Source organism: Piliocolobus tephrosceles, chromosome 4 (genome assembly GCF_002776525.5).
Source record: "Piliocolobus tephrosceles isolate RC106 chromosome 4, ASM277652v3, whole genome shotgun sequence".
In the NCBI taxonomy this organism is placed as follows: Eukaryota; Metazoa; Chordata; class Mammalia; order Primates; family Cercopithecidae; genus Piliocolobus; species Piliocolobus tephrosceles.
Genome location: NC_045437.1, coordinates 92,178,404 through 92,202,096, shown reverse-complemented (window position 1 = coordinate 92,202,096; position 23,693 = coordinate 92,178,404). Strand labels below are relative to the sequence as shown.

General features: G+C 39.4%; 1 protein-coding gene across 8 annotated transcripts in view; it reads left to right on the top strand.

Moving 5' to 3' along the window:
• Positions 1 to 23,693, top strand: part of MCTP1 (multiple C2 and transmembrane domain containing 1) — a 594,518-nt gene that overhangs the window by 4,540 nt on the left and 566,285 nt on the right. The window contains exons 1-2 of one of the 8 annotated variants that reach the window (XM_023212159.2): positions 5,094 to 5,190; positions 15,920 to 16,216. The exons of the other annotated variants lie outside the window; for them this stretch is intronic. Of the exons in view, the coding sequence (XP_023067927.1) occupies positions 5,173 to 5,190; positions 15,920 to 16,216 (315 nt within the window). The 5' untranslated portion in view covers positions 5,094 to 5,172. Of the gene's footprint in view, positions 1 to 5,093; positions 5,191 to 15,919; positions 16,217 to 23,693 lie in introns of those variants that run through there. 8 annotated transcript variants of the gene reach the window in all.

The following is a 23,693-nucleotide window of genomic DNA, read 5'->3' as shown; positions in this document are numbered from 1 at the left end:
AAGATGCTTTCTCAATTTGTGTGCATATCAAAAATATGCCAATTTTATGTATTCTGCCTTGACGAGTTACTAAAATTATGTTTTGCTAGGATCAGAAAGTCAGTATTTTAAGATAAAGAGTGAGGAATGAATACGTTGCATTTTTTTAGTATTTTAACAAAAGCATGTAGTGTTTATGAATGCTGAACTTTTAGTTTTTTCTCTTTAAATAAACTTTGTTAAAATTGCTTTCACAAAGGAGAAACTATTTTTGAAAAGAAGTAGGAAAATTATTCAGTGTATGTTAGATATGTTTTGAAACATAGCAAGAGGAATCTATTCATTGGGATAAGATTCCTAAAACATATCTGTAAGCCCTGATGAAAAGTGGAAAAAATATTTCCTACAATTAAGTCTCTACATGAAGTATATCTTGCTTTATTATCTGAGCTTTTAAATAAAGCACATGTTTAACAAAATGATTCAAAAATGTGACTTGGGTGGATTTTTGCAATTTTTCCAGGTGTTTTTACGATATGACTTCAAAGAACACAACTCCATCTTAAAGAAGGCACAGATTTAAAAACATATTTTCTATTATAAGTGACTAAAGTCACTGAAGAAAACTAGTATAAAAATCAAGCCCCTAAAACAATGATTTTATCTTTATACTGGTCTAGCTTCAGAAATGACCCCTTTCAGATTGAAAGTGAGAGAGGGTGGATGAGACCTTAGGACATTTTGGAGCAGGGTGGAAAGTGGAGTTTGATGTGCGATAGCATTCATGAAAAGTGCTGCGATCATCAGCTTATTCCAAAGGAAGGGAGTAAAGAGGATGACATATTTCCCTTTAACCTTTACTTGCTATAATACATATCTGGCAAATTTGAGTTGAACTATGAATCTTGCATAAATGGACGTGTTAACATGTAGATGTTATGAGAGATTGGCTTAAACTATAGCAAGTGTTCAATAAACATTAGCAATTGCTGTTGTGCTTATTATTATTGGAGAGTATATTGAACTTTTGCAATTGCTGCTATTACAAATAAGTGTGTGGTTGAAAAAAATTAACAGGGTACTTTGCCAGTCCTTCTTATTTAATTTAGGATATGAACTATGTTACTTGCAGTGCTGGAAAAAGTAGCCCATGACTAATCAAGGTAGTATTGGTGACATTACAATTTTATACAGCAATGAAAAAAAATCTTACATTATTTTTAGCAAGTATGTATGCATTATCATGAAGAATGAATATGTTATGTTGAGGGAAAAAAATGGGATTAGCAGATTCATTTAAAAATAGAACATTCTTCTTCCTCTTTCTTTTACCTCACTGTTTGAAAATGATTTCACAAAATAAAGGTTAATAATATATTTTTGATACCTAAAGGAAACATGTAATATGATTTCTTTGATCATAATGCTTATTAAATCATTTACGAATCCTGGTTAATGGAGAGTATAAATAATATGTCTGTATAACTTTATAAGCGTTGACAAAATCTGCAGATTTAGAAGTTAGGTTATATATATTTTTTCTTTTTGGTCTATATCTATTTATAATATTGTAGCAGACATCTGCTTTAGGTAAGCAGAAAATGTATGTGTGTATATATATATATATATATTTTGAGATGGAGTTTTGCTCTTATTGCCCAGGCTAGAGTGCAATGACGCAATCTTGGCTCATCACAACCTCTGCTTCTCAGGTTCAAGCAATTCTCCCGCCTCAGCCTGCCAAGTAGCTGGGATTACAGGCATGTGCCACCATGCCTGGCTAATTTTGTATTTTTAGTAGATACGGGGTTTCTCCATGTTGGTCAGGCTGGTCTCGAACTCCCAACCTCAGGTGATTCACTCACCTCGGCCGCCCAAAGTGTCAGGATTACAGGCATGAGCCACTGCGCCTGGCTTGAAAATAATTTTTTGAAACATTTGCTTTAATTGCTTTTTGCTACTGGAAAACTTACTAAAAATCACATATTTCCCTGCCTCAGTAAGTCAAGCATCCTAAATAAGACCATTTCTTGATAACTGAGGGTCATTATTTGCATACTGGGCTTTGCTTGTTTGTTTAATGTGAATGAGTAGATATTATCCTACAACTTCCTTTATATAAACGTGCATGTTTTTATAAAACTAGAGTATAAACCATACCTGTTTATGACATGCTTACCTTTCTGTAAAGCTAATTATTGAATCAAAGAAGAGGTACCCTTTTCTCAAGTCATTTGTTCACTTAACAAATAGTCTTTACAGTTTTTGTAAATTTTGATTTTTGGCACCACTGAAGATACAGCTTTTTTCTATATCATTAACTTTATGTGCCATTTTAATTTGCTTTTCACCATCAACCTTTTCTTCTAACTCATAGTGCTTTTTATGAATCAGAAGTGAGAAGTTTACTATCCCTAACAATTCAAGATTTTATCCAAATATATTTTCCCCTCTAATATGTAGCAGTTTGTTATCATTAGAAAGTTTTTTTTTTTTTTTTTTTTTTTTTTTTTTTTTTCTGGCAGAATATCAGGCCACAATGTCCCTAAAGTCTCCAAACATTTGTATTTAACTGAAGTATGGGTGCAGTATGGAAAACTATATTTGTAATATAATGAGATTTAAAAGTCCTGCCTAATATCTTCTTGAGAGAACAGTTTTCTTCTCTTCAGTGAAGTCTTTTCGAGATATTTTATACCAGCCTTATTTCTTGTTCTCTTGGGTGCTAGCCAATTTGGAAAATTACAACAAATGTAGACAAGTGGACCTCTGGACAGCTTAGGATCTTTGTATCCTCCTAATCCCACTGGGTTCATTTAGAAAGGCCCCTTCAGCATTCACCATAGGAACCTATTTTGCTTAAGCCTGAACCACCTTCACTTGCCTTGTCAGCTCTGCTGGCATGGAATTTGGCAAGCCCTCGTACAACTGACCTAGTGAATCGGTATTGTAAAACAGTTCAGGGGAAGACTACTCAGTAAGTGGTGACAATGAATGAAGGGATGAATGGATGGGCTAGAACTGTTCAGAGATAAGGCCTCTGGAAAAGCTTCAAAATCGCTTTATGTTTGTGAAATGATATTATTGCCTTCTCGATTCCAAGTCCTTTTAAGCCTGGCAGATATATTTGATGTTCCCCTCTTCCCCCAGCTGGTAGCTTGGCTTTTGCCAGCCTAGACTTTAATTCTGATTCTTGGGCAGACAAGAACCAGAATTAAAGTCTGGTGAAGGGAGGATGTGGCACCTACTAAGAGACTGCCATATTGTTTTCCCATGGAGGATGGAAAAGTATCCTATTTCTGAGGTCTCCAGGTGAAGGATGTAGTTCTTGGTATTGGACTCTGACTCTGAGTATCCATTTTTTGCACCCAAGTCTCCCTTTCTGGCCTCTGACATTGCACCCACACATCTGGATTCGTGATTCCTGCTACATATTCTCACTTAGCTATGCCTCTGAGTCTCGAATTCTGCCTGGATCTTGGCTCAAGATACCCTCCTTCCTTCTTCACTGCTACTTCTTCTTGACCCATCTCCTTGACCTGTTTTTTGTACCTGCACTTCTCCTGCATCCCAAACCCATTATTTAAGAAAGTCTCTTATCTTCCCTTTATTCCCAGCCACGACTCAGATTAAAATTCCAATATTGGCTGGGCGTGGTGGCTCATGCCTGTAATCCCAGCACTTTGGGAGGCCGAGGCAGGTGGGTCACCCGAGGTCAGGAGTTCAAGATCAGCCTGGGCAACATGGTGAAACCCTGTCTCTACTAAAAATACAAAAATTAGCCAGGCATGGTGGCAGGCACCTATAATCCCAGTTAGTTGGGAGGCTGAGACAGGAGACTCGCTTGAACCTGGGATGCAGAGGTTGCAGTGAGCTGAGATAGTGCCACTGCATTCCAGCCTGGGAGACAAGAGTGAAACTCTGTCAATAATAATAATAATAATAATAATCCCAATATTGACCAAGAATCCTGTCCTCACTAGCCTGGTTCATTCTGCTGCCTCTTAAATACCAAGTATGTGAAGTGGAGTTCAGACAGGTGGCCAGGTGATATTTACATTGACCCCTCCTGTCTAATGCTGAGCCTAGTTAAAAAACCCCAACTCCTCCCTCCAGAAAATTTGCATTGCCCATCAACTGCATTTGCTGATAAAGGATGTTTTTCTCCTGTGGAGGACTAGACTAGAGCAGATTTTTCACTGAGCATGGTTCATTGTCTCTGTGTCCTTGCCCTTTTCCTTTCTAATTTTAAACATCTCGCATGTCTACTCTTTAACATCCACACCCACTTTCTTAGTCCTTCCTGCCTGCTTTCTTCTTTCTCCTTAATATTGTTTCTCATCCTGGCTTTCTCTGCTTGCAAGATCTGATTCTTGTAACTAACCATTTAGCATCCAGAGATGTGCTGTTCCATGTGGCAACCGCTACCCACATTTTGCTATGGGACTCTGGAAGCATGGCTAGTTAGGATTGAGATGGGCTATGAGTGTAAAATGCGTACATGCACACTGAATTTTGAAGACTTGTACAAAGAAAAGAATATGAAATATCCCATTATTAAACTTTTTATATTGATTGCATGTTGAGATAACATTTTGGATATATTAGGTTAAATTAAATATATTAAAGCTCGTTTTACAAGTAAAATTACATATGTGTCTCATACTTGTATTTTTATTGGATGCAATTGATCTAAAGCAAGGATTTCAAACTCCAAACTCCAATGCCCACAGGGGTCACCAAAATAAAGACAAGGGGCCAAGAGGGTTTGGTGGGGCCATGGTGGACCAGGGAGCCCCTGCCCCCTTGAAGGAGCAGCTGCTTCTCAGCTGATTACTGGCACCCGGGAAAGAAACTGTATTGCCAGAGCTTCTAGATTCTTTAACAGAAGCCAAATCCCAGATTTTTGTGTGAAGTCTTTAGATTCCTGAATTTTTGTCAGATAAATCATATATTTTTAAAAGCGTCATAGGTTAAATAAAATATATCTCTGGCATGAATTTAGCTGTCAGTTTGAACTTCTGACTCAGAGAGGTCATATCGGGTTTCTCCTTTCCCCACTTCCCCTTCTCCGAAGTGCTGGGCAAGTGCTAAGCATGTGTTGTCTGGGGCAATACCTGTAGGTACCAATACAACACGTAGGTGTCAATACATTTTACAAACTAATGGGATGAGTTCACCCAGCCGGGAGAAATGAGTGGTGGGATGCAGGTAAGAATGCAGTGGGTTGGGGGGTATGTGGAAATTGTGGAGGTGGAGACAGGGAGAGTGGCCAAGCAATTTGGCTCTATACAGACGATAAAAGAAAGCAGTAGTGGGAGAAGGAGAAAGTGTTAGAAACGGGCCATGGAAAGGTTTTTATAAATGGAGATACCTTGAGTGAGTTGATGGAGCCTATGGAGAGGGAGAGGTCAAAGATAAAGGAGAAAGGGGGATAATTGATGGGATAAAGTTCCTAAGTACATGTGTTGGGGTAGGTCCCACAGGCCACGGGAGGGAGGTCTCCCTTAGGCTTCAGCCAGGAGAAGCACCCCTCTTTCATTGCAGATGGAAGGAGACAGTGTGGACATTGATACCGGGAGGTCTGCAGGCTTGGTGGCCACCGTTTGAGGGTGTTCTGTCTGGTGGCCACTTCCTAGTTTTGAAGTGTGATTAGGATTTGGACATAGGGAGATGGTGAAAGACTGTTGACTAAGCACAAAGGCAAATAAGTGTCCTGTGTATGCAAAAAATAGGAAGTCAGTAGCGGGACTGAAATCTAGGGTGTGGGCATAGGGGTAATTCGAATAAAGATGAGAGTGAAGGGGTGGCCAGATATGAGGGCTGAGACATGTACTCTCCAACCCTGGAGGCAATTGAGCAGGGTAGTGAGCAATTGAGCAGGTAGTGGGTCAACCTGAGCCTTAGGAGGGAGAAGCTGGCGTGGAAACAGGAGACCATGCAGAGGCCACAGTAGTCTCAGTGAGAGCCTGCAGTTGGGCTGTGCTCTGACCTTGGTGACAGAAAGATGGAAAGATTTGTGGGATCAGGGGTTTGGCTGAATGGCCAGAGAAGGGGGAGTAGAAAGAGTTCATCACAGCATATTTTCCCCTTTCCTTATGTTTTCTATTTTTCCTAGTTCTGTTCAGAGATGCTTTTGTTGAAACATTTTTTTTTTTTCCCCTGGGTAGGAGTTGCATTTTGGGTTTGCATTTCTGCAGAATGGCTGAGGGTGCCAGGCTCCTAAGTGTCAGATTGTCACCTATTTACTGTAATAACTCCTATTCTTTAAGTTATTTTGAATTCTTCAGAATAAAATGGTTCTCTTTTTTGTACAGCGTCAGGCACTGAAAGTAGTGAGTGTTAAAAGAGCAAAAGAAAGGGTAAAACATGTTAGTTTAAAAAATCAGGCAAAACAAGAACACCTCCTACATATACCTGTTAGCTGAATTTTTATGGTGCTTGGTGCCAGAGTGGCTACATATTTGGAGAAATAGTTATAATGAAGGAGGTTGGGATCCAAGGGCTCTGCTGGAAATTTTGATTCTTGATCAAGGTAGTGCGCTGCAAACATGTTAAAATGTGCATCCTCTCTCCTGTGCAAGGTTGATCTGTGCATGGCAAATGGTCCATTTCTGAAAACTGCCAAAAGATATTCTCTCAAAATAGAAATGATATTCTCTCCATACCCTTAGGCCATATCTGATTCTTGTTCTTATATTGAAATGTAAAGTTGATTTTGATATAAGAATAATAAAATAGCTATTTTTATAGTTGCTTTTGAATAGTATTTTCACCACACCACACTGGAACTCCAAGTGTTTTCCAAAATATCTTTTGGGATTGGAAGAGATTTTAGAGGCAAGCTCTGGGTTGCCACAGAACAGTTGCCTCCTGTGCCCTGCAGGGCCAAACCCCCAAATCAGCAGGGACCACGTGTCTCTAGCTGAGAAGCAGACATGGGCTGCACCTTCTCTTTTCTTCTTTGCTTTCCTCTACTTTTACAGGAAGCTTCAGGTGAGGAACAGTAATGGGGTTTGGCTGTGATTGTGACTTTGCCTGGTCCTCTCTGGCCTTGCACATACACCAGTTGAACTCAACAGAGTTTCAAGTAAAAAAAAAAAAAAAATACTTGACCATTTGAGTCATCCCCTCAGCCTCTCTCTGCTCCCTTTGGCCCACTATGCAGCAAAATGTTCTACACTCAGGCTGATGCTTTTGTTATTTCCTTGCTTTCTCTGTGGGAATCTGCAGAATAAGACAGAAGGGAATAGTCAGAGATGAGAGGGAGACCTGCAGTTGGCAGAATTTCTCAGGCCGCATGCTCTCGGCCTGTGGGCTTTTCAAGGAAGACAAAGTATTTTAAAGTGTATTTATATCTATTATTTGTCTGGCATTTTCACTTTCTTTGACTTCAAGTTTTTCCTACTGGGCATTTGCCAGGAATGAGGAAGAACTATATGCAATTTGCCGTAAGAGAATCTTTGTATAACCTGGATGACTTGGATAACTTTGTATAACTTGGATGACTTGGATAACTTGGATGATTAGCCTATGGAACTGTGTTGTGGGACCATCCAGGCAGTATATTATTTAGGTCTTGGCTCTTCCTTCTGTGCCCTCTGGCTTACCTTTCAGCTATAATATCAGTTTTCTTTCTTTGCTTAGACAATGAGCAGGGAAAATAAAGAAAGGACAGTCAGGCAATTTTTTTATTAGTAGCTTTTATAAAATATCTTTTTTCATGGCAGAATTTTAATAATCGACTCCTTTGATGTTTGTGACATTTTGTGTTGCTTTGACATATGCCTTACACACGTGTATGCACACACACATACCAGGCATGGTTTATGCATTTGCCTACTCTTTCATGCATGTGATATTTTTCACTGGAGTCAAAGATAACCAGAAGAACACCAGTATTCTTCCACTTCTAAATTTAATCATCCGCTTTAATAGTAATAAAGTAATAGGTAGTATTACATTTAAATGATGATACAATCTTTACAAATGGCTTTAGTTTATCTAGTCTGAATAGATGTACAAAAACTAGTTCAGCAAAAGAGAAAAAAAAAAAATTGGAAGATGGCATTTGTGGTTGGTAAACCACTATCGTGTGTGTTCTACAAAGGAAATGAATAATCTTACTTTGAATTTAAAATGTTATATATAAATATAAGGAGTGCCATGTAAAAATATATATTATATGTAATGTTTTACATATAACATTATGTTACATATGTTTTACAAATAACATTATATGTAATATAATATATATAAAATCTATGATATATAAGGAATGCCTTTTCTTCAGTAGAATAGTCATTCTCCTGTAAGTGTATATCATATTTATAGCCACCATGGGAGAGCACTCATTGAATTATTCCCTTAATCCTTTCAAACCCAGGTGTCACAATAACTAATATCAATCATTAGTGTTTTCAAGCATGGCCTGACTTAACTCACAAAACGATCCTTACAGGTAAAAAATAGGGAGGCCTTTTGGTGAGTTTCTCTATTGATATAGTTCATTTTTTTTCTAATTTGAGGAAGGGAAATACTTTTACGATCATAAAAATATATTCCCATAATCACAAGATATATTCTTGTGATATATTCCCATAATCACAAGAATCTCGTTTTTTGAGATCACCTCAAAACGAGAGCTGGTAAATAACTGAATTAGGAACAAATCTACCTGAGACAGCAGAGCCTTCCTGTGTGCTGGGTGGCTGCCTCGTGTAATGTCTTATTTTCTGTTAATGTTGCCATGCTAATGCCTCTCAGTGGCTCTATTTGAAAAACATTTCTTACACTATTTTATTACTTTCTTCATCCTCTTAATTATATCTGGATTATATTCTGAATGGTATATTTACAAATGCCCATTTCATATTTTAAAATCTATTCTTTTTCTAGGAGTATATGCCTGATGTGAGTTTCAGACAATTTCATTTGTATTTGGTGCCAGAAATGTGTTGCGTGACTGCTTTTGCGTAAGTGTACATGAACATATTTATTGTGTTATCTATTGTGGCACGGCTTGCTCTTTACTACCGTGTCTTTGAATTAACTTTTGTTAAATCACAGTATGAATTTTTTTTTTTTTTTTTGAGAGAGTCTTGCTCTGTCACCCAGGCTGGAGTGCAGTGGTACAATCTCGGCTCACTGCAACCTTCACCTCCTGGGTTCAAACGATTCTCCTGCCTCAGTCTCCCAAGTAGCTGGAATTACAGGCGCCTGCCATCACACCTGGCTAATTTTTGTATTTTTAGTAGAGATGGGGTTTTACCATGTTGGTCAGGTTGGTCTCAAACTCCTGACCTCAAGTCATCTGAGTGATCTGCCTGCCTCATCCTCCCAAAGTACTGGGATTACAGGCACGAGTCAATGCGCCCGGCCTGCAGCCCATCTTCTAAAGCTGCATTAGGTGAGGTCTGACTTGCTGACGAGTTCCTCCCCAGCCCACCCTGAGCTGGGCTGTCTTTGCTCAGTTGTGCCATCTCACCTCTGGCCTGAGGCCAACCAACATGTGGAGCTTCTTACCCGGTGCTATTTTAAAATGACACTTCATAACTAATGTTAATAATAGCTATACATATATAACATTATGTATTAGGCATTATTCTAAGTATTGTATATATATTAACTGATTTATTTACTACAACACTTAGGTTGATGTCTTCTTCATTTTCCAAATGAGGAAACTGAACCACAGGAGATTAACTGACTTGCCCAAAGTTATACATCAGTATGATGGACCCAGGTCTGTGTCATCAGAGTCTGTGCCTTTAAACACTACAGAATAGGCCGCCTAAAATAGGTTGTGCCTGAGGAACCCAGTTTAGGAAAATATAATCCCAAGTAACTAGCAACTTTTAAATGACAGTTCTACTTAAAAAAAAAAAAGTATTCCTTACCAGGCACCCCACTAAATCACCATCATTATTTTTGTTATTGATATTATTATTAGACATATGTTATACATTAAAAGTTCTATAATTTTTCATTTTCTATGTTCTATAGCCTCATCTTGTTTCTATCATTCTACTTTCTTGTCCCCTGAAAGGCATGGTTTTAGGGGAAATAAATGAAATATATCTGTCTCTTAGGCATTCTATATACAGCATCTAAAAGAAACATTTATAGATTATGTACATTGTCTCACTTAAACTTCACAGCAGTTTGGACAAATAGATATTGTTAGTTGCATTTTATGTATGGGAAATTCTTAGAGAGGCTAAGTAACTTTTTGGCAGTCCTGGTTTTGTCCATAGTTAGTAAGTGGCAAAGCTAGATATTGACAGACATCTGATTACTACCAATACCATAATTTCCAGGCTACCCACTGCTTCACCATTGGTGAGGCCACATTGCCACACCAGTGCTAAATACATGCTTGGTACCCAAACCCGTGATTTGTGGTTGAGTCTGACTGTCCCTTAACACCAGCCTTGCTGGTAGGTCTCTCCACAGTTTTGGAGAGAAGGCTAGAGGAAGGTGCCACCATTAGTTGGAGAAAAGTTTCCAGTGAATGAGAATGGGTTAGTGTGTTTATTTTCTGGCTCAGTTCTGAGACTTCATAGTGAATATTTTCAGATCTTTCTTCTTGTGAGTTCTATACACGTATCATGACTTCAAATCATGTTGTTAAGCTCCTCTGAAAAATAATGCTGTATATTCTGTATTTAGTCTAGGAGTTATGATCTTTGGACAGGAAAACAAATTCTTTTCTGAACACCTAGTTGTTTTGTAAAGATGTCCATTTGGGGTATATTCCTTTAACAAGGAGAAAGCAAGATATGAGATAATGTCTTCTGAATTTGGCATAATTTCTGATGTTTCTTAATAATGGTAATACCAGCAGGCAAATCTTAGTCTTATGCCAGTTGCTGTCTTAATTGATTTGCAGACATTACTTCATTTAATCTTTGTGACAACAGTAAAACAGTGGGAATTCTTAGCCTCATTTTATAGATAAGTCAGTGGAGGCTTAGAAAAAATGAAGACATTTCTCAAGGTCACACAGCTGGTAAACAGTAGAGTTCAGATTTTGTACCTAAGAACTGGTTCCAAAATTCATGAGTCTAACTGCTATGTTATAGGTGGCTTTCTTCAACATTGAGAAGCTGCTAGGTCTGCTTGCTGGGTCTGACCTGCAGACCCTGACCCAGCGATGGATGAAAGACGTACACTGACACAGATATTTTGCCTGTCAGTGCAGCTAAGGGAATCTGCTGCCTGAGTCTGCAGGTTTGGCCCCAATAAGCTGGTGAAGTTCACATTTATTTAGTACAGATTAAATGACAAAGGTTTCCAGTAAACACTACCAGAGGGTGATTAACATCACCGACCTCCCTAGTAGAGAGCAGTTATGTGTCCACAGATGATCAAAGGTTGGTCTTAGGACCACATGAGTAAACAAGCTATTTAAATAAACTCCTCTACATTCCTATGTATCTATGCCCTAAGCTTTTAAGAGAATTCAGCTGCCTTCAGCCAAATCTTTTAATGAAGCTATGCAAACCTCCTGGCCTTCCAAGGTTTGTGACTATTTCCTATAACTTTATAATTTCTTCCACTACATTGATTGATCCCGTAAATCTGCTCATGAGTGTTGTCTTGTAGCTGTTTTCCAGATGTCTTGGAATGGGGAGAATATTCAGTTAAAATGTTCTATATAATAAACCAATCCCAGATATGTATGTGTAGCTGGAAGATCTCCTTCCAATTAAGTACCAATGATTTTAGCAACCATCTTTCTCTTTCTCCCTTCCTCAAATATTTATGAAATATCTATGTTGTGGTAGACATAGTATCTTGTTAATACCTTGATAATAAGACAGTTCCTACTCACATAGAGCTTACGATCTTATAGAAGAAACATCCATTACACTAAAATATGTGCAAATCATTATTAATTACAATTGTGATAACTGAATCAGAGAAGTACAGAGAATTATAGGAATGAATTGTACAGTAAGTAGTCTCAACCCAATCTTGAGAGAGGGAGGATCAGATTGGGTTTCCCTGAAGAAGCATTTAGGATCAAATAAAAATAATGAATAGGAGTTAGTCAGATTTCTTCAGGGTGGAGGGAAGTCAGGGATGTGGCAGACAGTTCTGGGCAGAGGGAACCACAGCAGGAGGTACTTAGAGGAAGATTGCCTGGACAGTGGGGATTTGGTGATTAAGAGGGAAGGTGTGTGTGTGTTGGGGGAGATGGGTCTGGGATTAGTGGCAGGGGCCAGATTATGCAGAAACCTTGCATATCTTGGGGAGATTTTGGACTTTAGCAAGCACTGAAGCAATTTTGAGAGCCTGGATGCTCAGCCTTGAAGAGAGGAACCATCTTCAGGAGACTTCATGTCTTTGGTCTGGGAATAGCTTTCCTTTGCTTCTCTGTGTGGAACCACATTGTACTCACAAAGTTGTCTTGTAAAGAGATAGGGAAGTAGGTTGGAGCTATGTTTTCCCTATTAGGATATGGTATTTTAAAAATGTCCACAAAAATAGAAATACCTAGAGGATGAAAGTATCTTTCCCCCTGGAAAAACATGCCATTTCATTCTTCCTATTGCTTTTTATTGAGTACTATTGGAAAGTAAATGAAGGCAAGAAATGCAATCTAATGTCTCATTATCAGTGCTCAGGGGAGAGATTTCTCCTAGACAGCACATTTCCAAGCCTAGGTAGAGATGAAAATTAGATAAAGCTCAGTGATCCAGATGTTACGACTGTAAATTATAAAAAATACATTTTCAGGAGCTTTCAACTTCTTACCTGAAGTTAGGGTGGGGAAAAAATGAAAAACTTTGGAAAGCGTTGTATAGGGAGTTGTACATTTAAAAATCTGTATTGTTTGTTAACATAAGCATAGGTTAATTAGGAAGACTTTCCATTGAACAGATCTAAAGCATGGTAAAGTGGATTTAATTTGTTATGTATTTTCCTATATATTTTCTCAGATATAAAATCTAAATTTTATATTTCCATGTATAGCCAATATTTGTATTTATGAAACAAATTTGCAGCAATGTTCTCAAGCAAGAAGGAAAAGTTAAAGTGTGTAAAAGCTCACCATTACATTTGTTATGCAATGTTATAGGAGGGAAAAGAAGGAAATGTCAAAATATTTCATGGAGACTGTAGTCTGTCACACAATCAAAATTGAAGTGGCAACATAAGCCAGCCTACTTGCTATTCTGTGAATGCTCAGGGTATAGATTCTAGCACATCTAGCAAATGTGAGTGATCAGAAATTGTACCAACCCCTGCCCGACTGAGGTTTGCCAATCTCTGCATTGACCTCCCTAGCCAACTACTACAGTGACCAATGTGAACATGGACTGCTTTAAGCACTCAAACATTACTGCCATCTGGACTAGGAAATAGCATCTAGTAGAAATTTTCAATGACAGAAGTCATGCCAAAGTCAAAAGGGTATCAAGAACCTACATATTCTTTTATCTGCTATTATGGAAAAATGTGATGTAGTCTTTTTGTTGTTGTTCTTCATGTAGTATTTTACTGGAGTCATAACCAAGTAAACATTATGCTATTCAAACAGTAAACAGATTTAAACAGTAATTCTAATTCTGTTTTAGGTATCGTAAACCCTTTTCAGAAACTAACAAAGGTTGTGGTATTTTCCCCATAGAAATGTATAAAAAACCAGAATTGTGCATTCTTCCTCAAGGAAGGAAACTCATGACTTTCAATCCATGGACTCCAGAACTCTCAGTTAATACTCTTGGGTAAAAGGAAGACTCAGTAACAATTCTTGTGAAAATTAGATGGCTTCATTAGCTTTATAAAAGTTAAAACTTGAGTCTCTGAAATTTCAACCATGGCCTGCATATTTATTTATCCTAGAACCTTGCAGGGCACTTGGATTGATTTTAGGAGGAAAAATCTGTAGACTGGCCTCATAAGAGTAGGTCTAGATGTGTCCAGAAATAAAAAGGAAGCTGTAGCCTGCAGCATTTACCAAACAGACCAGGGTACAAGGGGAACCCAAATTTGGAGTTTCTTGCTAATATGGGGTTCTGTTTCCTAGAAGTTGATTTCTGTTTCCTTCTTATGTATTCTTATATGAGAATCTTCTTTGGATCTGAGCCTTTGAGAAGCGAGATTCCTTTACCAGAGGTTGTGATATCTAATAGAAGCTCTCTCTGATTATCCTCCTCAGCTGTCAACATTTGCGGACTGCCACCTACACACATAAGGAATTGAAAATCTATTGTAGATTCTGGGAACCCAATACTCCTGCAATCCAGAGATTTTTTCTCTTAGATGGGGAGGTAGCATATATACGTAAAACATAAGTGTCACTATCAGTTAGCACAGACATTCCACTTTTAAGTAAATAAAACCATGGGGATCCCTGTGTCTTGGGAGATAAATACAGAGGCTTAATGACCTCATTTGTGACAACTACTTGAACAATTGGTCTGGTTTGCACCAGCAGTAGTGTACTCTCAGCTCTCTGTTCACTTCTTCTCATTGATTTCATGGCCATCTTATAAAAGTGCTGTAAAATGTAGAAGCCTGCAGTCTGAAATCACCATGAAGAAAGAGTTTTGTTAGAGGGCAGTTCTCAAACCTGACAGGTGGATGATTCACAGGGATATGGATCTGTGCTTGTGCACTCTGGAGTTTGATAAATGGGTGCACAAACAATTGCTTCCTTTAAAATAAGCCAACCACAGGCCTAACTTATAGCTCCTTGCCTGGAAGCCCGATTCTCTGCTTGGGGCAGCAGCCTATGAAAAGGAAGCTGGGTAGAGCTGAGGGTGGAATGTGAGCACCTCTTGGACTGAAGCTTGGGCTTGGTGTAGGAAGGCCAAGGAGACTGAGCTGCTGCTGGGGCTGACTCCTCATGTCCTGCCATCTAGGCCATGCTTGGGAGCTAAAGAGGCACACAGTAGTTCCCCACATGATACTGGGAACATTTGAGGAGTGTTGGGTAGGAATGGAGATGTCTAATGGGATGGATGGAGCAGAGCCCAGGCATCAGGGATGGGCTGTTCACGAGCCTTTCATTGCAAGATATAGGAGCTCAACTCTTCCTTGATTAGGCTTCAAAGGAGAGTGTATTGGCCACAACTGAAAAGACTCAGGGCAGGCTGGATCCAGGCCTCAGTCATCAGGTCTCTGTCTTTACCCCACCACCCTCTGCCACTTTTCCTTCTTTCCTTCTCCCAGAATTGCTTGGCTTTGGACATCTTCTCTCTCGGGCAGAGTCTCTACTGGCGGCTCTCAGCATCTCTAGGCACACATCCTCCTCACAGCTGTGACCACGCATGGGAAAGACCATGCTTGGGAGTGAGTGACATTGGGAGTGATTTGGACCCTCACTGTGTCTACTGTGGCCAGGTGGTGCTTTGGGCAGGTTATGTGTGTATTTTGGAACCCAGAAGTGAGGGGCATTCAACCCAAACACTGTGGACTGAGAGTGGGAGAGAGGCAGGTCTTTAAAGGCAAATCAAATTGCTCTGGGCAGGCAGATATTTCCAGTGCCCACGTGGGGTCCAGTGCCCATGTGGGGTTTGGTCAATCAGCAGCAGTGGGGAAGATGAACAATCAGCCATCCAGAAAATCTGTCTGTGAGCTACTGGACTCAGCTGCTGGTCTGAAGCTCTGCCTTGGAGAGGGAGACTGTTTTTCTGTGTTTTCAATATAAAATGAGCATAGAGTATAGAATTTTAAAGTGTATATCAACTAGATTTTTAATGCTTTTCTTCCTGAATGGGGTTTAGTATTTGAAAAGCCATACTAATGAGATGACTAGTTTTAAAGTTAGCTATGGTACAAATAACAGCACCTGAGTTAACCTAAAGGCTATCACACTGATGAAGTCCTAGAATTTTAGCAAAGAACTTAGAAAACATACTTTAGAGAGGTAAATACAGATGCTCGAGGGATAAATCCACTTACCATCCTCTTTTCCTCCTTTCAGAGCCTAGAATATAAGCAGTTCCTGATCCACACTCCACTTGCAAGCAGCTTCATTATACAAATATGCTTTAGTAGTGTTCACCCATTGCTGCCTCAGCTTCTTTTACTGTCCCTGTCATCACACTTTGCAAGAAGATGGTTTTTTAAGGGGATCTGTGGTTTCGATAAAAAAGAAGAGAAGATAACAGTGCAAGAGAAGAATGGCTTAGGAGAGTTGCCTGCCCCTGGGTGGAGACTGGACTGGTTGACTTTGCCCATAGGGAAGAGAGGTGGAGGCAGACTCTCTTCCAGAACTCAAGTAAGTCTTAACCTCTCTAAACCTCACATTTCTTTTCTGTAAAACTGGGGGAATAACATACCAACCTGATGGTGCTGTTATGAGGGTACAATGTAAGTTCCTGGTACGTGGCAATGCTCAATACACATTCTTTATTCTCCTCCACTCCATCACTTCTGATAGTTGTTCATCTCCACTTTTGAGGCAGCAGGTATCTTTACACATTATACTGGTGCCTCTTGGAGCCTTCAGGAATGACCATTTATACTTTAGCATGAATTAACTCAGCTAGGTTCTTGCCTTCTAATTTCTGGATAGAACATTGTAAATTTTGAGCAGTGGGCATGGGTGGGAGTGATTTAGCTCCATCTGTAGAATTTGTGGCAGCAACCTGGGCCTGGATGGGTGCCACAGGACTTAGTATGGGGGAGGTGACAAGAGGCTGGAAACTAGTGGAGCTTTGAATGGAGGTGCATGGGAAGGGAGGCATGAGATGCTCACTACAGACTTGCTTTGATCCATAGCTTGGCTGAAGAATGGCTCTGGGTCTGGCAAGGGAATGGGAAACTGCCATGTTCTCCTCTGCCACCCTCCTGTCCCTCATAATTTCTTGCTCCAAGAACTTGGGCTGGAGCCCAAGTTAAACAGTAATTCTAATTCTATTTTAGGTATCTTAAACCCTTTTCAGAAACTAACAAAGGTTGTGGTATTTTCCCCATAGATGAGGAGATGAGGAGATCTCATCTGCAAACCAACTCCCATTAGAGACATTGCTTCTCTGGGCAAATGAAGACAGTAGACACAGCTTCCTAATGAACTCTGGGCTTTCCCCAGTTCAGGAAGTCAGAGGCTGCTCACACTGCATAGATAATGTTTTCATAAGGCTTAGCCTTCGTACACTTGCACAATTTTTCTGTCACATCTTAAAATGGAAGGTCTAAGCAGGAGTCACTTGTAGTCACTTCCTTTGCTTTATATGCACTTTGCACATAGTAATGCCCCATAAATGTGAAATCAAATTGAATAATATATGATTTGTCTATTATTTGAAAAAAGCTTTTAATTTTTAGAGTAGTGTACAGAATAATTAGGGATAGATGACATTGTTTGACATAAATGAACTTTATTTTTAATTTTTTAACATTTATTGAAGAGTTTTGATATTTTGTTAAAATAATGTCTCAAGGGGTTAATTAGCCACAATTTTTTGAGTTTTTAGGTTTTTAAATTAATCTACTTTTTAATCCTACTGAGAATTTCCCACATTGCTACAATTATGTTTACAGGGAATTTATTTTTCAAGGTTAAATAGAGTTAATCACTTTCTCAAATCGAGATATTCTAAACTGATTTCTAATCTTCTAAGCACACAGCTGTCCATGCAGTCCTGTCTCAGATTTTAGTTCTGAGAACCGATTTAGGCATCTTTATCTCATTATTGGTCCTTTTATATTATTTTTATGTCTGATTTCCTCTCATTTCCTAAAAATGGGTGTAATGTTTAAGAATAATGATACTTTTGGTATCCTTTTACGGTGTTTACAGAGTGTTTACCTTATGGGAGGTACTGTGCTTGGAGCTGTGAGGAGAAGGTGCTGGCTTGGTTAGCCATTTCACACTTGAAATGAACTGTGTGCTCTTAGAAATCACCTGTGATCCTGTGATCAAAAAATGTCAGATATTTTGTCAAATGTCACCAATATTTATCTGTTATTATAGATAAGTTTTAAAACTTATCATATAATCCTTATTCTTAATACACCATCACTGTGAGCTGAGAAAAAAAAAAAAATGTCTATGGATTGTAGGATTGATTTTCAAGAGTTAGATTCCCTTAATTTCTGCTCGACTCGTGAAGGTAAATGAATAGGCAAAGAGTTAGTGAAGGCTGACCTGTCTCTGCCCAGATCCCCTCATCTTGAGACGGGCATTGCCCTTGGCCTCAGGACACAGCCTCTCCCAAAGTTATGTCCCTCCAAGTGGCCAGTGGCTGGCTGATGAGGGGCTATAAAGACCCAGCCCTCGGCCGGGCGCGGTGGCTCAAGCCTGTAATCCCAGCACTTTGGGAGGCCGAGACGGGCGGATCACGAGGTCAGGAGATCAAGACCATCCTGGCTATCACGGTGAAACCCCGTCTCTACTAAAAATACAAAAAACTAGCCGGGCGAGGTGGCGGGCGCCTGTAGTCCCAGCTACTTGGGAGGCTGAGGCAGGAGAATGGCGTAAACCCGGGAGGCGGAGCTTGCAGTGAGCTGAGATCCGGCCACTACACTCCAGCCTGGGCGACAGAGCAAGACTCCGTCTCAACAAAAAAAACAAAAAAAAAAAAAAAAGACCCAGCCCTCTTGCCTCTATTTGGGGCAACTCTGCAGTCCCAGCCCCAGAGCTCCCTGTAGGACCGAAGGAGGCCTCAGTTGAAACCACATTGTGGCTTACCTTCTCCTTCTGTCCAATCTTGATTCCTTGCTTCCTTATGGGTGTATCTCCCAGGGCAGTGCAACCCACCTTCAATAAATTGGCTAGATGTACATCTCCATTGCAGAGAACATTTACAAGGAACTCCGTCTGACTGACATCATTGTTGAATTTCTTAAAGAGATCTGTAAGTTTTAGGAAGAAACAATCAGATGTCATAGAAACAGTGGCAACAAACTTTGAAGGGCTTGGTGACAGATGAACATTTTGAAGCAATCAAGGGAAGTTTTTTTTTTTTGTGGTAGGGTTATACCCAGGCTTAAAATAACATTTATGGAAGGATGAAGAAACACAGATGTCCCAGAGAAGATGAGCGTTAGGTGGCACCAGAGTGCAACAAAATTAAATGGAGATTGCAAGTACTATGAAAAATCATTTATTACAGAAAAGAAATTAGATTTTTAAATAAGCATTTCCAAAAAATCACCAAATGCTAATGTGGGAGGAATCTTTTTTTTTTCAGCTACAGAATCACACTGTAGCCGGGAGATTCAAGTGCTGCAGAAAATTATTATAAAGCGCCCACTGCATACTATTCATATATGTATTGCTTCATTTCAAGGATCGGGAAATGGTCTTCAGCTGTGAAGACCATTTGGTGTTTATTATGGATCAGAGTACGAGGTCTCAAAGTGGTTAAATGGCTTTCCAACAGTACATTTGTCTAATGCATAGCAGCTACTCAGATATTTATTGAATGGATACAGAAATCAATGAATAGGGCTGGGAACAAATTTAGGATATTTTCCTTACTACCTAGAGGAATGGAATTTACCTCGGAAAAGTTTCACAGTCTAATGGGACTTCAACTTCTTTGGGTTAACTACTGTGCATAATATGTGTTATTTTAACTTTTTAAAAAAGTTGAATGACTTCTAGGAATCTATTGCAAAGATGTAATCAAAGGATTGAACCAAAAATATATTTAGAATTGTTTATCGCTCTCTTAGTTTTAATAGAAAAACTGGAAATTGCTCACATTTCCAATAATAGAGGAATGCTTAAATAATTACAATAAACCCTCTGGGTTATTACCTGGTCATTTATTCTGTGCTGGAAATGTGCAAGGGGAGAAGAAAAGACACACACACAGTACCTTTAAGGGTAGACAGCCTTTATCCCAAGTATATGGTAATACAGATATAATAAGCAAATGATATCAGCAAAAGCAAATTGCAATGGGAAGGGGAGAAGGGAAAAAAATATATATACATACACACACACACATACACATATATGTACACACACACATATATATGTATATATATATTTACACTCACCAGACTATGGAGGATTCACCACCAGACCAGGAATTAACAGCCTGGGCTCCAGAGTCAGCCGCTCATCTGTGCACAGACAAGGAGAGGTTTCATGACGCTTTGGCGTGGTCTGGAACCCTCTTTTGTAAAGAGTTTTTTGGCATGGGGTCCAGTCACGAGGGCCTTTTGTGACTGGGCTCAAGGAATACAAAATGTCAACTTGTTTTTGCGGTTGTCTATTTTTTTTAATAACTAACATATAGGAATAGATTGAAATAGAGATTTCTCCGAAACATCGCTGGATGAATGCCTCAGGGGGCTCACACAACCTGTTCTGGGACTTGGTGATCATTGTTTGTGTCATGTTCATTTGAGTTCAAATTTAATATTTAACTTTTCCTCCAAACTTGGCCTCAATTTGATACTCAATTGTAGGAAAATACCCTTAGAGATACATGGGGAAGGCATAGTTGATATAGATTACAGATACAGGGTAAGCACAGGGGAATTAAAAGTACAATTAATAAAAACCACACCCACCATGGCTTTTCAAGGAGAGTCATATTGTGAAAATTGTCAGGGATAGGCACGTAACATTCAGTATGAAGTCAGGCACAAACCCCTCCTTGGGCTGCGGTAAGCATATCTAATGCCATTCGATTTTGCAACACAACAGTACACAGCTGAGCAAATTCATCTGATAACAACATAAGTCCAGTGCTACTGTCATTAAGAGCTTTTTCTACATGTAAGCTTAATATTTTAATTTGTTGCTGAAGCAGGATTGTACCAGTGGCAGAGGAGAATACTGTGATATGGTACTGCCACCAGGGAGTCCGGATTACTGGGGAAAGGAGTATTACCCTGGATGGTGAATGGAATTAATGGCCACCTCAAAGTGCATCTCCCCATCCAATGTGGGGGCAGGTATTGCCACTCGTAGGATCTGCATACCCACAGGGTCCCCACCAGGGTACAGTGATGGTTTTGCTGTAATTGTAGAGTATTAAGGTGTTATTAAAGTAGGAAAGAGATTGTGTTTCACTGGGGGCAATGTTGTTGATTTGGAGTACGTGTTGACAATTGTCTGGCAGGAGAAACCCCAGAGTAACATTAGAGGAGCCATTTAAGGCCGCCAGACAAAAGGGGGCTATATGGAATCTGGCCACTAGCACAGCAGTTTCCCAATATATATTGTTCCAGGCATATTGGGCAGGATACCAAAGCTTTTGACACAAGGTGAGGTTGGAGTTCACCTTTCATCTCACTTGGGTAAAGATAGATTTCTTCCTTTGGTCAAAGGAAGTCCAGGCTGGGTTGCAAGTGTTGTTGTGTTGTTGTTGTGGCCCCATTGGCAGTGACACAGCCATTCAGAAATGTTGGCAGGGATGATTCTCCAAGGTAGTCTATTTCCTGTGGCCTCCGGCAGCTTGATGCATAGTCAACATTGACTGCGGTTGGCTTCTTCTGCTGCGGTGGCTACCCAGTTGATGAATTTGTTCTTGGCCGCAGACACAAAGACACAGGTACTGATCATTAGTAGATAGATTATTCCCTGTAATGAAAAAAACGGAGGGGAGCATGATATTGTTTTGCATCTTTAGGAAATTGTACTATGCCTTCATTTTCTGCTCCCATAGCTACAAGGTCACCAGCCTTAGGGGTGGGATCTGGTGGACGCTGTACCCATATTTTGGCTCCAGGATTTAAGCTACCTGTACCAGTGATCTGAATCCCCCAGTTCTGTATGTAGCCTCTGTTGGGACAGAGATTTCCTCAGGGGTTAATTGTTGACAAGGTACCACTACCAATTGAGCATCATTTTAAAATGTTTTCAAAATATTTTGATAAGCATTTTTAATGAACTTTTATATAGAACACTTTTATATTTAAAGGAAAATCGCAAATAGAGGTCAGAGAGTTCCCATGTACTTTGCACCCAGTTTCCCCTATTATTAATAACTTACATGGCTGTGGCATATTTATTACAATTAACCAACCAACATGGATTCATTATTATTAACTTAAAGTCCTTACTTTATTAAGATCCCTTAGTTTTTACCTAATGTTTCAGTATCCTATCTAAGATACTATATTACATTTAGTTATGTCTCCTTAAGCTCCTGTTGGCTGTGACAGTTTCTCAGACTTTTCTTGTTTTTGATGACCTTGATAGGTTTGATGAGTACTAGTCAGATATTTTGTAGAATGTTTCCCAGTTGGGATTTATCTGATGTTTTTCTCACGATTAGACTGGAGTCATGGGTTTTTGAGAGGAAACCACAAAGGGAAAGTGCCATTCTCATCACATCACATCGAGGGTACCTACTATCAACATGACTTACCACTGTTAATGTTGACCTTGATGGCTTGGCTGAGGTAGCATTTGTCAGGTTTCTCCACTGTAAAGTTATTCAGCACTTTACCTGCCCTCACCCCACCCCCTTTTCCATACTGTAGTCTTTGGAGGGAAGTCACTATGCACAGCTTATCCTTAAAAGGTGAGAAGTTAAGTCCCATCTCTTTGAAGGTTGAGAATTTACGTAAATTGTTTGTAATTCACCACAGACTTGTCTATTCTCTCCCATTATTTATTCAATCATATATTTATATCAGTGTGGCCTAATGGATACTTATTTTATACTTTGGATTATAATGCAATATTACTGTATTTATTTCTTTGCTCAGATTTTTCTGGCGCAGGCCATTGGGAACGCTTTCATTTTATTCCAGTGCCCCTTTGATATACTCCCGTGTGTGTGTGTGTGTGTGTGTGTGTGTTTTCTGGTGCACTTCCTTCCTTTCTTCGTTACGGTCCCCGTTAGACTGTGCAGGCGCTTCTTTTTTTTTTTTTTTTTTGAGATGGAGTCTAGCTCAGTCGCCTAGGCTGGAGTGCAGTGGTGCGATATCGGCTCACTGCAAGCTCCGCCTCCCGGGTTCACGCCATTCTCCTGCCTCAGCCTCCAGAGTAGCTGGGACTACAGACGCCCGCCACTGCGCCCTGCTAAATTTTTTTTTTTTTTTTTTTTTTTTTTTGTATTTTGTATTAGAGATGGGGTTTCACCGTGTTAGCCAGGATGGTCTCGATCTCCTGACCTCGTGATCCACCTGCCTCGGCCTCCCAAAGTGCTGGGATTACAGGCGTGACCCACCGCACCCAGTCGCAGGCTCTTCTTATATATTTCCTGCTCTAGTCCTAGAAATAGCCATGTTTTCAAGGATTCCTGTTTTCTTTTTTTTGAGAATAGTATTAGATGACAAGATCTGGGCACTAAGTGTGCTCATTGCTGTTAGAAGCATTTTTAATGGCATAGAACAATGTTCATTATAATCTGAAATTTTAAAAACACAAAATTGGACAAACCGTGATATGAATTGTATGTGTATGTAATCTATGAATATAAGTTCATCGAAAAATAAAAAAATACCAAAGTAAGCATTCATTTATCAAAGAGTTGTGGGATTTTTTAAAAATAGTTTTCTGTTGTCTTCAAATTCTAGATCATGAATTATATATCTTATAATCGGAAAAAATAAATAGTAGCAAGTGGTTTTTTTAACATTAAAATTATTTTTTTTTAAAGTAAAATGAGACAGATCTTGTTAATTTTACTCATCTCCTCTGACTACATTTTTAGTACTCATTAAGTGCCTATATCCCACAAGCTCTCATCATATACACGAGGAATTGAGCCAGAAACTGTTGTCAGCATCTGTTTTGAGGAGAGTTTGAGGACAGTAATGTAATGATGGAAATTTCCTGG